This window comes from Schistocerca nitens, chromosome 7, assembly GCF_023898315.1.
Source record: "Schistocerca nitens isolate TAMUIC-IGC-003100 chromosome 7, iqSchNite1.1, whole genome shotgun sequence".
Classification (NCBI taxonomy): Eukaryota; Metazoa; Arthropoda; class Insecta; order Orthoptera; family Acrididae; genus Schistocerca; species Schistocerca nitens.
In genome coordinates this window covers 344,534,232-344,548,585 of record NC_064620.1, presented here as the reverse complement: position 1 = coordinate 344,548,585, position 14,354 = coordinate 344,534,232, and the positions used below count along the sequence as shown (strand labels likewise).

The 14,354-nt window shown below is 41.2% G+C and overlaps 1 protein-coding gene across 2 annotated transcripts in view; it reads right to left on the bottom strand.

Annotated features, from left to right (window-relative positions):
- Positions 1–14,354, bottom strand: part of LOC126194804 (sodium-coupled monocarboxylate transporter 1-like) — a 202,557-nt gene that overhangs the window by 27,369 nt on the left and 160,834 nt on the right. The window contains exon 13 of one of the 2 annotated variants that reach the window (XM_049933116.1): positions 9,544–9,728. The exons of the other annotated variant lie outside the window; for it this stretch is intronic. Within the exon in view, the coding sequence (XP_049789073.1) occupies positions 9,544–9,728 (185 nt within the window). The remainder of the gene's footprint in view (positions 1–9,543; positions 9,729–14,354) is intronic. 2 annotated transcript variants of the gene reach the window in all.

The window sequence follows — 14,354 nt, the reverse complement described above, 5'->3', positions numbered from 1 at the left end:
AGATATATTTTACTGAATTTTATGTTGAATATATATACAAAGGGTGTAGCAGACAACAATCGAAGTCCTGTGCACTCTGTGTGGCGTTGTCAGCGCGGGGCGTGTCAACAAGGGAAGCGTGAATGCCACAAAGCAAATAACACACAATGTTGTCTGTATTCCGTTTCCACCAAAGCGAGTGGCAGTTACTGCAAAGTAAATTGTTTTAGTCGTAGTCCAAACATCATAGGATAACTTAAAACGAACGATAGACATAAGACAAATGTCGTAATATATTAACAGAGCTGAGAAACGGTGGACCTTGGAAGGTTCCACGTCGCTCGCCTTTTTGGAGGGTAATGCGTGCGACGTACGAGCTACGTTTTTCGTCTCCGAACTGCTGGTCAAGGCAGCGGAAGAAACAGTGAAGAATATCAACTAAAGTTAGGCACAAAGAAATTCCATGGTGGAGTGAAAGAATTCCAGAAGCAGTTAAGAAGAAGAATAACACATGGAGAAAATGGTTCAAAAACAGATCGGAACATAATAGAGAAAAATTTAAATGACTAAGCAGAGCAGCAAGGAAAATGATAGCATTGGCTGAGATGACATATTGAAGAAAATTAACAAAAAAATTAAAAAAAAAAAGAATTTGAAGTACAACAGGAAGACATTAAACCACATATCAGGTAACAGAAGGAAACAAAAAGAAAATTATTGGAGGAAGAAGTTTTGAAAATATGGAAAGAGAACTTCCACGAAGTTTATGAACGGCGGGATGAAACAAATACACATGATGAGATAGAGGTGGACGAAAGACATAACACATCACAGAGGAAATAGCAAGAGAAGATTGGCAGATCTTGGACGTAGAGAAATGTGTATTAGGAAAAAACAGTGGCAAAGTTCCTGGGGTAGATGGCATCACAGTGGATATCACCAAAGCCACAGAACCTATCGGCATTTGAGATTACTGATGTTCGGACAAAATTATTGCACCTATCTTTAAAAAGTGTAGCAAGCTGATCTGTGAGAATTACAGAGGAACAGCGCTATTGTGCCACTGCATGAAGATTCATATCAGGATTTCGACCTGGAAGATTAACTACAGATGCCATGCTTACAGACCGACAGGTTATAGAAAAGAAATGGGCACTTGGGAAAGGCATCAGAGTTGTATTCATAGAGGCATATGGCCAGGTTAGAAGGAAAGAAAGATCTGAGCAAAATACGAGCAATAGAGATGAGCGTTGTAAACCGGATCCTTGGTAAGACGAGTAGAGATAGGATAAGGAATGAAACAATACGAAACACCCTGCAGATCAAGCCCCCTAAAGGAAACTATGGAGAGATATAGGCTTACATGGTCTAGAATGGGAGTAGAAAGACTTTCAAATTGGCGAATATAAATGAGAAAGAATCACAAAAATGTACATAATATATTCTGGAGGAAGCTATAAATTTAGAGCCCTACCGTCTGGATTTCATGTGACTGCAGATGTAGTCTCGGAAGAAGTATCCAAACAACAGTTATTGGATCGAATGGATATATTTGTGGATTGTGTATCAACAGCTACTTCTAGCTGCCAAAAACATCTGGAGCTGAGTAAATATTTTACAGGTATTTCGGAGGGCTGGAGCAACAGAAAGTCTCTAAAACACAGAATGTAGTAGGAAACATTAAATTTATTGGTCTCATCACTTCATTGCCAGGAATCATACCTGACCATAACAAAACTGCAGTAGTTCGAAATTTTCCTACACCACATAATACACACTTAAGGTCACTCGTTGAGTCATGTAGCCTTTATCGAAGCCCCTGAATAGCAAAGGACTACACTGACTGTTAAAGAAAAATACTATTTGGGAGCGGACAACAGAAAACTAAACAGCTCTTGATGGAAATGAATAAGAACTGAGGAAGGCCAAGGTGTTATACCATCTAGATTTAAGTCTTGAGTTTCGTTTATCATTGGATGTTTTGTGTGTTCATTTAGACATTACTTAAAAATCCAATTTATCTGCAGAAAAGCGAAATATTGCACAAGAAGATATGCAAGTAATATTCTAACAACTGGAGAGCAATCACATTCTATCACCAAATTTGAAGCTTTAGACGCAACCTGAGCATTAATAATATTTAATTTTTATTTAGCAGGTTACCATAAAAAGTATATAGAGATTATAAATTATTCTGTTGTAAATTGTTGCATGCATGTTTGGTATAGTGGCCATTGTTGTTGCAAGAGTGCAATTTTGAAGTAATTTACATTCAATAAGAACATATTTACCAGCAGGACTGGAAGAATCAGCTCTACACAATGAAGCAAATACTGACTGCCTTGTCTACAGTAAAAGAAAAAGTAAAGGTGAGCCGAACAACATGTTTACACCACACTATATATTCTTGAACGAGATGTATTATTTTGCAGAAGATGGCCTGGTATTAACTGGCTGGTATGTATTCTGAAAAAACTGATAATTGAAGTGACTTGGGACACACACTAGATCTAGGGGCACTCCAGTATCATTAAATGTGCTAAAAGTTTAATTAATACTGTTATTTCCACAACATGAAGGGGAAAGTATGAAATGCTTTAAATCTTTTTTATTATGTCAAAAAACAAATGCAAGTAATAAGGGCAGGAAAGATCTACAGCTAATTATTCCTACTAGATAACTAGAAGTAGTCACTTTGTAAATATGTGGATGTGTGATGTTTCTTTACATAATGTTTTCATTAAGCATTTAAAATTATACACGATATAAAATACAACCGACACAGTGACTATTAAAAGAACTCGTTTCATAACCTGAGGCAGGCAGTCTTGCAACTCTTTATCAGAGTGGGGAGTAAGTTGAATATTCATGACAGAAATACATAATGAAGCAAACCCAGCAAAACAAGTGTTTGGAGAAGTGAAAGTGGTTTTACTATCTGTACTACTCAGAAAAAATCATGAATAATTTGTCATAATCACCTACAGATGTTGTACTATTCCACAAGAAGATAAAAATAAGCTAGACTATCATTACATTATAAAACCAAGCAAATGATCGGAAGAAGTATTTTCACGTGAAAATAAAACAAAGATACCATTCTAAGATTTGATATTTAGTTCTTTTAAAAAGTCACCCTAAATCGTCACTTATGCTTGGATGTATAATGAAATAGTAAATGTTACATACTAGATCATGTTATCATGTTGAAACGATTGCATGCTGTACTCTGGAACTAACATGTTACTCAATTTATGGATATATGAATGAACTGTATGCTTAGCAAGATATAAAATATTTTAAACGTAATAAGAAAAGTGACGAAGAAACAGCCAGCAGAAGCAGTAGTTTGCTACGTACTATATGTTGTATTTTTATGCCTCTGTATTGGTTATCGAAAATAATTAAATATGCATTATGTAAACTGAAGGAGAAAGGGAAGAAAGGAAAGGAAAGGGATATCAGCTGTTCGGTACGTTGTGCAGAATCAGTGGCGACGAGTGAAAATGTATACAGGACTGGGAGTCGAACCCATGATCTCCCGATTACTAGGCAGTTGCGTTAAACACTACACACCTGGACACAGTGTTTATCACAAATCCGCGGACTATCTCGGAACGCTCCCTCACCAACTTACATTCCCAATCAGAGCCACCTATCTGCAGTCCCGATCCGTGTCATCCATGCTCGCTAAATTTAAATTCTTGTTGGGCGCCGAACGTAAATGTGCGTCTGCACTGAATGTTATGGATTTATTGCCCATCGAGGTGAATCATTTATATGAATGTCTGGCATCTATTCTTTAGGACATGTCTGAAAGAACAGGTGACACGAGGGATCCACAGCTGTGATAAACTGAGGAGGGAGAGGGGAAAAAGGAAAGGAAAGTGAGCCGGCCATTGTGGCCGAATGGTTCTAGGCGCTTCAGTCCGGAACCGCGCGACCGCTACGGTAGCAGATTGGAATCCTACCTCGGGCATGGATGTGTGTGCTGTCCTTAGGTTAGTTAGGTTTTAGTAGTTCTAAGTCTAGGGGACTGATGACCTCAGATGTTAAGTCCCATAGCGCTCAGAGCCATTTGAACCATTTGAGCAGTATAGAACAAGCCTCTCTACAAACTTCTGTGGCATCCCGCACCACTGGTTGGAGACTAGCGGCAGTCAGACTAGGAAATTAGAGACCCATGCGTAGGCCGCCGTCCACACTTCAACACAAAACGGTTGAGTGTGAAGTGCCGCAGTGATCGGGGGACCATGATGGACTGATGCTAAAAGGCGTCGTATTGTGTTCGGTGATGAATCGCCGTTCCACGCTACCTCTGATGACGATCGCTAGCGAGTATGGCGGTGATGTGGGAAGACGTCCCGTTCTTCCAATATTTTGGAGAGATGCAACGGTGTTCCTTTCGGCATAATGGTGTGGAGAGCTGTGGTACATGAGTTCAATCCATGGATGGTAACAACTGAGTGAACTATAATGGCACAACGGTGCTTCACGGACTTTCTGCATCCTCGTGAGTTACCACTCATGCGACTGTTCGTGGTGACATTTTTCAGTAGGACAATGATTGTCCAACTTTGGTAACTGTATTAAATGCCTGCATGATGTTGAGGTGCTCCTGTGGACAGCAAGATCCTCAGATCAGTCTCTAATGGGACGTTAATTCTTGGGCTACCTCAATACAGATGGCTTTCATTTGTTGCATTGACTAGCCCGTTCTGTCACTCTTGTATAGCATACTGACGCGCTGATACGTCATTATGACTGATGAATTCCCGCAGAGTCGAAGCAGTATGGAATGTCGTACCAGGTTCTGTCATCCAAGCTCAAGTCTACTCGATGCCCAACCGGGCCACAGTCGTTGGTGCAGAGGTGGTCGATTTGTGTACTGAATTTCTCATTGTGAGCACCCCCGAATCACCTACAAATTTAATAATGTGTTCTTCCTATTGTACTATATACACAGGCGCAAGTAAAATTTCATTGTTTGTTATCTTTTCTGGTTGAAATCTGAATGGACAGCTGTTTAGCTACGAAAAGACTTATATGTGGTAGGAAGAATTGAAAGACGACATTACACTAAATGAACCGCAAGACGATAGATACGTTGTGTAAACCATATTTGCACTTCTTTTTCATCTTCTGATGAGTTTGCTAGACGGAACCATATGCAAACTATAAGACCTCTCAGATTTTCGCCTAAATAATTTATATAGATTATACATAGCAGAGGGCCTATGACGCTTGTTTTGGAAATTCCAGATAAAATTGTACTTTGGCAAAATAAATTTCATTCAGTTACTACGAACTGTGGTCTTTCTGGCATAAAATCAGAAAATCGATCGCATTTCTCTAAAGGTACGCACTTTGAGTAGAAGCTACTTATGCAAAATGGTGTCAAAAGCCATATGGAAATCTAGAAATACGGTACCAAATTGGGATCCCCGGTCGGTAGCAGCCATTAGTTCGTGTGATTAACTGAACTATATTTTCTGAATCCAAGCTGGTTAAGTGTCAATAGATAGTTTTCTTCAAGGTATTTCATAATTGTGGAACAGTGTGTATGTTCCAAAATCCTACTACACATCGATCAATGATATTACTTCCACTTCCCTCCTTGAGAAAAAAAACTGTCCTGCTACAATTTAAGCAAGTACAATTTATGGAAGAGTGATGAATAAGGCTTCAGGTAGAAAATAGTTCATCATGTTTAATGAAGGGAGAACGAATATTCATGATCAAGAACGATCAGGCCGACCTTCAGTTGTAATTAATGAATGATTGAGGAATCAGTTCTTTGTCAGACTGTTAGTGGTGATTCGGGCTATAGAGAGGTGTTTTCCAGGAGGGTTACTCGAGTTTTAACATATGAAAACAAGAAACAAGGAATGGGCTCTGCATTCGCACTTCTCACATGATACATCAAGGATGGTGAAGAATTTTTGAACAACACTGCTACTGGTGACGAGAGCCACTTCCCTCATAACATTCCAAAAACAACTCGACAGTCAGTGGAATTACATCAATTCACGATCCCCAACAAACCAAAGTAACCAGAAAGGTTATAGCGACCATGTTCTGAGGTCGAAGTGGCGTCGTATCATCGACTTTATGCATACAGAAGAGAGCATAAACGCAGCTGCCTGCTATCAAACCCATCACTGACATGGGAAAGCTTGTGGAGCGCTACAACAAATGTTTAAATTTAAACGGCATCTACGTAGAAAAATATCCAAGATATCAAAATATGTTGTAAAATAAGTTCTCTCTCATTATTTTGAATAAAAATGTGCGGAGAAAGAAGCGTTATTTTCGTTTCCAGCGACCCACGTACAAGATATCTGAACATGGAGATGACTCTGGTCATATTATTTCTCTCTTTCCTGTTTTGTTTCTCACATCACATGATGTAGAGCTACTGTAGACACTTTAACCTACCCAACAACAATTTATTTAGGAGTGAAAGACATTAATGTAAGGTTATTTTAATTACACAAGAACCTCGTTTACCCGTCTCTCATTAATCAGGAGTTCCGGTTTCTCTGGAGTCATTTTTTTCCCCTTTTCACCTTTTAGCGCGAAAATGTGTGATATACAGTTGGTACGGTACTGTGTAGATGTGAAGTTGTTATTCTGCCATCGCATGTTGCACAGAGGCTGTTGGTCCCTCGTTTCCTGGTTCCGCCTAACGTAAGGGCTCTTCTACAACCGATGGATGAACGTGTACTGGAGAAGACCAAGCATGTGTACAGGAGACAGCTACCGGGTGAATCAGCTGAAGAAGAGGGAGGAGCTAGCGTGATTTCTGTATTGAAATCGGTGTATCAAAGATGTGTTTTTTATGGTCGCAGAGTGCTGGGACCAAGTTACTGAACTGTCGATCCCTAAGTCATCGTGCCGGCCGGACTGGCCGAACGGCTCTAGGCGCTACAGTCTGGAATCGCGCGACCGCTACGGTCGCAGGTTCGAATCCTGCCTCGGGCATGGATGTGTGTGATGTCCTTATGTTAGTTCGGCTTAAGTAGTTCTAAGTTCTAGGGGACTGATGACCTCAGAAGTTAAGTCCCATAGCGCTCAGAGCCATTTGAACCTAAGTCATCGAAAACAGTACGGCCTGATGTTTGTGATTTCGCCACTAAAGTTTGCGAAGTTGTCAACGCCTCTGAATTCCTTAAAACATCAGCATACATTCCTGGTTGTTTGGATGTAGGCTACAGAGACATTGATGCTTGGTTGCAGAATGAGAATGATGATGGTTACTGTGTGATGAGTTACGAAATTTGTGTTGTCGCTGCTGTACTACAGAAAACGACAGTGACGGTGAAATGAACAATGTCAGTGGCGTTCCAGGGGGACAAATAATGCTTCGTGTGGAGGCAACGGCATACCTGGAAAAACCAAAGGGTTTACCTAGAACGTTTGCGTGAAGCAACTCCAGCCGAAATGTTATTAACGAAACGTTAATAGACTACAATACTATAGAATTTAAGTGCCACTTTTTTTTATATATTGTAGTACACGTTAGGTGTCTTGCATTTAACAGAATTTTTCCGGATTTTTGGTAATAGTGATTTTATCCGGCCGCACCTAGCTCGGATAAGCGAGATTCTTGTGTAATGTCGTAGACAGAATTAATAACATGAAAAAGTAAAAATCCCACCGTCTCATTTTTCAGTTTGGGAAAAGTTGAGACATACAGGAGTATTCGTAGGTACCCCCAGAATTCAGATTACAATTGCGCAAAAACGAGAAGATGTACGGGAAGCAGGCACTCTTCGTCGGTAGAGGAGCTCTCCAGATTTGAAACTCATAGTACAGGTGAACGATATGGGCACTGTTACTCACGTGCCAAACGTCTATAAGTGACGCTAGGGGTATAACACTACCACAGGCCACTATGGACTACCATAAGAATGTGTAGACTACGGTAGGTTTACTAATAGCTTTGGTTAGATAAGGTCATACACGTTGCCTGTACGTTATGTGTGTTGCATACCTGTCAGGCATTATCTCATAACTATCGGTTTCTTTATATATGTGATCAGAGTCTTACCAGATATCCCTAAAAGCCAGAAACGGTGACCCATCTACAATCTGAGTGCGTAAAGGGCCAGACAACCAAAAGAACATTCTTGTCCTACATGGTTATTCTTCTGCTTGTTACCTCAATGTAACTAGTATTTGTAGCCAAATGGAATTGTAAATGTTTAATTCAGATTTTATTGGAAAATTGTTAGTTTTTAACGTGAAACAGAGGATGCTGTAGTAAAAATAAATAAAACAACACAGACATACTAGATAGCGCTTGAAAACGCTGTTTCCTCAGCAAAAATGTAAAATAAAAAGACACCACAAAACAAAAATATACCAAACACCGCTTCAATACTTCGTCGAAATGATATAAAACATGTTTCTGTTGTTCATAAATAACAGGAACTCTTTACTTCGACCACGACCGTTATTTTTTATTCAGCAAAACGATCTTGATCATGATTAAAGTCAAGAGTTTCCTGTTATTATTGATAAATGTGAAAGGCGTTATATATATATATATATATATATATATATATATATATATATATATATATATATATATATAAAACACCTTTCACATTTATCAATAATTATTATTATTATTATCGTATGCATCAAATACATTAATAGACATTTAGCAAAACAAAGAAATATATATAAAAATGAACATGTGAAATTATATATACTACACAAGTTTAAAAACGGCTCAGACTACACTCGGATGTTGATGGACTCGAATCAGCGGAGCTTCTCAATGCCACCAGGGAACCATCTGATTGGACATTCATTTACAATGTGGCTCACTGTTTGGGTGTCACGACAGTCACACACACTGTCACTTGAAAAACCCCACTTATGCATGTTGTGTTTGCACCTACCCTCTTCAGTCCGATATCTAACTGCACCCACACCTTCCTTGGTTAGTGGAAGCCTGGAACTGGAACTGTTGGGTTGTCTACAAGTTCGTGGTTTCGGGTAGTTGTAGCTTGCCACTCACGTTTCCACTCTGCGTCCTGGTCGAATCCTGTGGATAGCATTTGTACTCCCATTTCATATGCTGGTCTTCTAGATTTTAGGTGTTTCCTGGGCAGTGATAGCAAATTTAAAATTTTGAGAGAGAATAGGGCGGACGTCTTAGCACTGCAGGAGACTCATACTGAAGATGACAACGCTTTGTGGAAGCGAGGGCGCATCCCAGGCTATAAATTATTGTCCCGAATTAACCACCCTCAATATGGAGTTCCCAGCTTTGTCCGCAACAACTTAAAGGTGCGAAATAATTCAACTTGGTAACACGGATCAGAGAGTTAACAAACGTGAAGACAGCACAATCTAGAGGCGCAGTCTGCGATTATAAGAATTTTGAAAACCATTAACCGGCCTTCCTTTGCCAGTGGGACGTTGATACGTAGCAACAACACATGCAGCAAATTCCCCGTGGCTCTATGATTATCTTGGGAGACGCACGTCCCAATGCTAGGGAAATGATTAAGAGTCTCTAAACGCAGTGGTTAGGAGACATGTTCTCACCTGCTGCGGTAATCCGCAGGGACGGCGACGGAGCCGTTGTTGACGCGGTCGAACTCGTAGAGGCAGCCCTCGGTGGAGAAGGGCTTGGTGGCGAAGCGGATGTCCCCGCTGGCCTGGTACGCCTGGGCGCCCAAGATCAGCCACGACATGAGCCCAGCGCCACCCAACCCTCCCGCCAGCGCCCCCTGTGACAGACGATATCCTTTCACTCATCGCGCACACATTCTGTTACGTTACGAGGCGTGTTTTTTAAGTAAGTACCGTTTTGAAATTCAAAAAAGACGTGCTAAGATATGTCAATAATTTTATTTTTACATGAAAGCCTGTACCTTAATCTACTTTTCTACATAATCTCCGTCAATATTGAGGCACTTGTCATAACGTTGTACCAGTTTATGAATACCTGCCTCATAGAAGTCTGCCGCCTGACTTGTTAACCACTGCATCACCACTGTTTTGGCTTCGTCATCGTCGTGAAGACGCTGACCGCCCAGGTGTTTCTTCAAGTGCAGGAACAGATGGTAGTCACTGGGCGCAAAATCGGGGCTGTACGGAGGATGATGTAGAGTTTCCCATCGAAAAGATGTGATGAGATCTTTGGTCTGATTCGCCACATGCGGACGGGCATTGTCTTGCAGCAAAACGATGCCCTTGCTCAACTTCCATGGACTGTTGCTTTGATTCTGGTGTGACGTAGGCCACCCATGTTTCATCGCCCCTAACAATTTGGCTTAAGAAATCATCACCGTCGTTGTGGTACCGCTCAAGGTAAGTCAATGCACTGTCTAATCGTTTGGTTTTGTGCACATCCGTCAACATTTTCGGTACCCAACGTACGCACGATTTTCGGTAATTCAAGTGCTCGGTCACAATGCCATACAAAACACTACGAGAAACAGGAAAGTCATCCCGCAAGGAGGAAATCGTAAAGCGTCTGTTTTCTCTCACCTTATTGTCCACTTCCTGCACCAAACTTTCATTAACGACCGAAGGACGCCCACTCCGTTGTTCATCATGCACATTTGTGCGGCCATCTTTAAATGCTGTCACCCACTTTCTTACCATTCCATCGCTCATAATGCTTTCTCCGTAAACTGCACAGATCTCACGATGAATATCGATCGCATTTAGGCCCCTAGCACTAAGAAAACTTATAACAGCCCGTACTTTACAGCCGGAGGGACTCACGATTATCGGAGGCATCTGAAACACTCAGTACACAACGTAAACAAGGAAGAATCAGACTGTAATGGCGTTAGTGCGGTAGATTAAGGTACAGGCTTTCATGTAAAAATAAAATTATTTAGATATCTTAGTACGTCTTTTTTAATTTCAAAACGGTACTTACTTAAAAACCACTCCTCGTACTTCGACTCACGTTCCGTTCACTAAAGTGGTAAAGACATTGTGAGACAATAAGCAAAAGACATGAAATGTCAACGAGCAGTTAACAACTTATTGTTAATTGTGATCCACCAACTAGTACGAACGCAACGTATTACACTCGAGGGCATTTGAAATGTACACTTACCAAGAGGCACCTAACGCAGCCTTTGCCCTGAGAACGACAATGAATAGTAATGGCATAGACTCAAAGAGAAACCCAAAATATTGGCATCTATCCAGATCCATAACAACTCACTGCACACCCACAGCGACGATGCGTCCCTGTCTTATATACATCGCTGCAAGGCCACAGATCCTATACTTAAAGTATCGAATCTACTCTTAAGCTGTCGGCACATGGGACGAGGCACTAACGTTGACGTGCACGCAGGCGGGATGTCCAACGTCACGAGACACACCGCCGCCGGCACACGGGACGAGCTTGCTTACGTGATTTGGCACTGCCAGCGCTCTCCAGGCGAGTTGTCGGCTGTATTTGCCTCTCAAACAATACAGTTTGTTCACGGAAATGGACGCGCTCAAAATTCCTACGTTTATCAAAACGCACAGCTCCTCCCTTGTCCATATGCTAGTCGTGTTGTTGTGTGTGTAGTATACACAAATAAAAGCTTCAGTAATCTTGAACATGTAACAAGACGAAAAGGAAAGATACATGTCCTGAACAGTGAGGACTTCAGCTTCTAAAAATTCACCAAATCTAACAAACTGACTGCTGAGAGAAAACGCACTAATATTTACAAATCGTTCAAATGGCTCTAACCACAATGGGACTTAACAAAAGGCCGGCCGGAGTGGCTGAGCGGTTCTAGGCGCTACAGTCTGGAACCGCGAGACCGCTACGGTCGCAGGTTCGAATCCTGCCTCGGGCATGGATGTGTGTGATATCCTTAGGTTAATTAGGTTTAAGTAGTTCTAAGTTCTAGTGGACTGACGACCTCAGAAGTTAAGTCCCATAGTGCTCAGAGCCATTTGAACTTAAAAATTCAAATGGCTCTGAGCACTATGGGACTTAACATCTGAGGTCATCAGTCCCCTAGAACTCAGAACTACGTAAACCTAACTAACCTAAGGACATCACTCACATCCATGTACGAGGCAGGATTCGAACCTGCGACCGTAGCAGCCGCGTGGTTTCGGACTGAAGCGCCTAGAACCGCACGGCCGCCGTGGCCGGCCTAATATTTACATAATATTAAGTATTGCACAAATGATTTCTATTAATTCAGTAAGAAATTTAATCGACGGTTTGTTATCGATTTACATTTAATTATAAGAAACATAAGAAACCGTAACGAGAACGACTCATTTTTCATAAACCTTTAATCTGCCGTTGCCTTAAAACTGCTTACTCTGTAAACACGCGAGTTATAACGTGATAATAACTAAATACGAAAGCTTTTTAACCACATTTCCCGTAGTTTCGTTACAACAAGTCGTACCAATAACGATTCGTTCTCGAGACATTCAGTGTGCTGGTGTTTAGAAACAGGGGATGTTAACGTATGACACAGAAGCCACCGAATATGAGCTTCAGCTGAACAAGACAAGTAGAATATGGCGTCTTGCTTTCTGCGGGCATCAAGTTTTCTGCTTGTTACGTAGGGAGCGTTCTCGTTTCCTACTTGTTCTACTTTACGTGACACGTCGCCGAAATATCGCAGAACTTCCTTCGTGTTTCACGTGACGAAATGGCTTCTCAACATGAACTAGAAGGCAGTGACGTCACAAAACTCGCAGAGCGTCACGTCAGCGTTAGCTAACTCGTCTTATGTGCCGACGGCCTTATGCTTCTTTCCCTCAGCGCAGCTACATCACCGACGGAGATGCCCCATAGTTCTAGAACGGTGCCTGGAGTTGGTCTGTTGCGAAGGAGAGAGTCACTCGAACCGCAGCAAGGCTGCAAGGCAGGTCCCTGGTGCTTGCGATTCCCGCGATCGCGTATGAAAGTGGAGTGTTTTGAGGAAAGATTATACAAAGTCGCGCCAGACCCATCAAGCAAGTAGACGCATATGTGTGTGAACATCATCATCATAATCGAACTACTGCAATACAGCGACCGCCAATACTGCCAGCTAAATAAAAGATCCTAACTACTGAAGGCACTAACTACTGATAGGCATAGTTAGCAAATGAAAGATTTTGATAAAGAACAAACAATGTATTCACCTTAATAGCGTTCAAAAGTCATTATATATATTTGGATTCCGTAGAAATACTGGAACACGTGAGGCAATACTGACCTTACGACTTATCTTAGAAGAAAGATTAAGGAAAGGCAAACCTACGTTTCTAGCATTTGTAGACTTAGAGAAAGCTTTTGACAATGTTGACTGGAATACGCTCTTTCAAATTCTGAAGGTGGCAGGGGTAAAGTACAGGGAGCGATAGGCTATTTACAATTTGTACAGAAACCAGATGGCAGTTATAAGAGTCGAGGGACATGAAAGGGAAGCAGTGGTTGGGAAGGGAGTAAGACAAGGTTGTAGCCTCTCCCCGATGTTATTCAATCTGTATATTGAGCAAGTAGTGAAGGAAACAAAAGAAAAATTCGGAGTAGGTATTAAAATCCATGGAGAAGAAATAAAAACGTTGAGGTTCGCCGATGACATTGTAATTCTGTCAGAGACAACTAAGGACTTGGAAGAGCAGTTGAACGGAATGGATGGTGTCTTGAAAGGAGGATATAAGATGAACATCAACAAAATCAAAACGAGGATAATGGAATGTAGTCGAATTAAGTCAGGTGATGTTGAGGGTATTAGATTAGGAAATGAGACACTTAAAGTAGTAAAGGAGTTTTGCTATTTGGGGAGCAAAATAACTGATGATGGTCGAAGTAGAGAGGATATAAAATGTAGACTGGCAATGGCAAGTAAAGCGTTTCTGAAGAAGAGAAATTTGTTAACATCGAGTATAGATTTAAGTGTCAGGAAGTCATTTCTGAAAGTATTTGTATGGAGTGTAGCCATGTATGGAAGTGAAACATGGACGGTAAATAGTTTGGATAAGAAGAGAATAAAAGCTTTCGAAATGTGATGCTACAGAAGAATGCTGAAGATTAGATGGGTAGATCACATAACTGATGAGGAAATATTGAATAGGATTGGGGAGAAGAGAAGTTTGTGGCACAACTTGACCAGAAGAAGGGATCGGTTGGTAGGACATGTTCTGAGGCATCAAGGGACCACCAATTTAGTATTGGAGGGCAGCGTGGAGGGTAAAAATCGTAGGGGGAGACCAAGAGATGAATACACTAAGCAGATTCAGAAGGATGTCGGTTGCAGTAGGTACTGGGAGATGAAGAAGGTTGCACAGGATAGAGTAGCATGGAGAGCTGCATCAAACCAGTCTCAAGACTGAAGACCACAACAACATATATATATATATATATATATATATATATA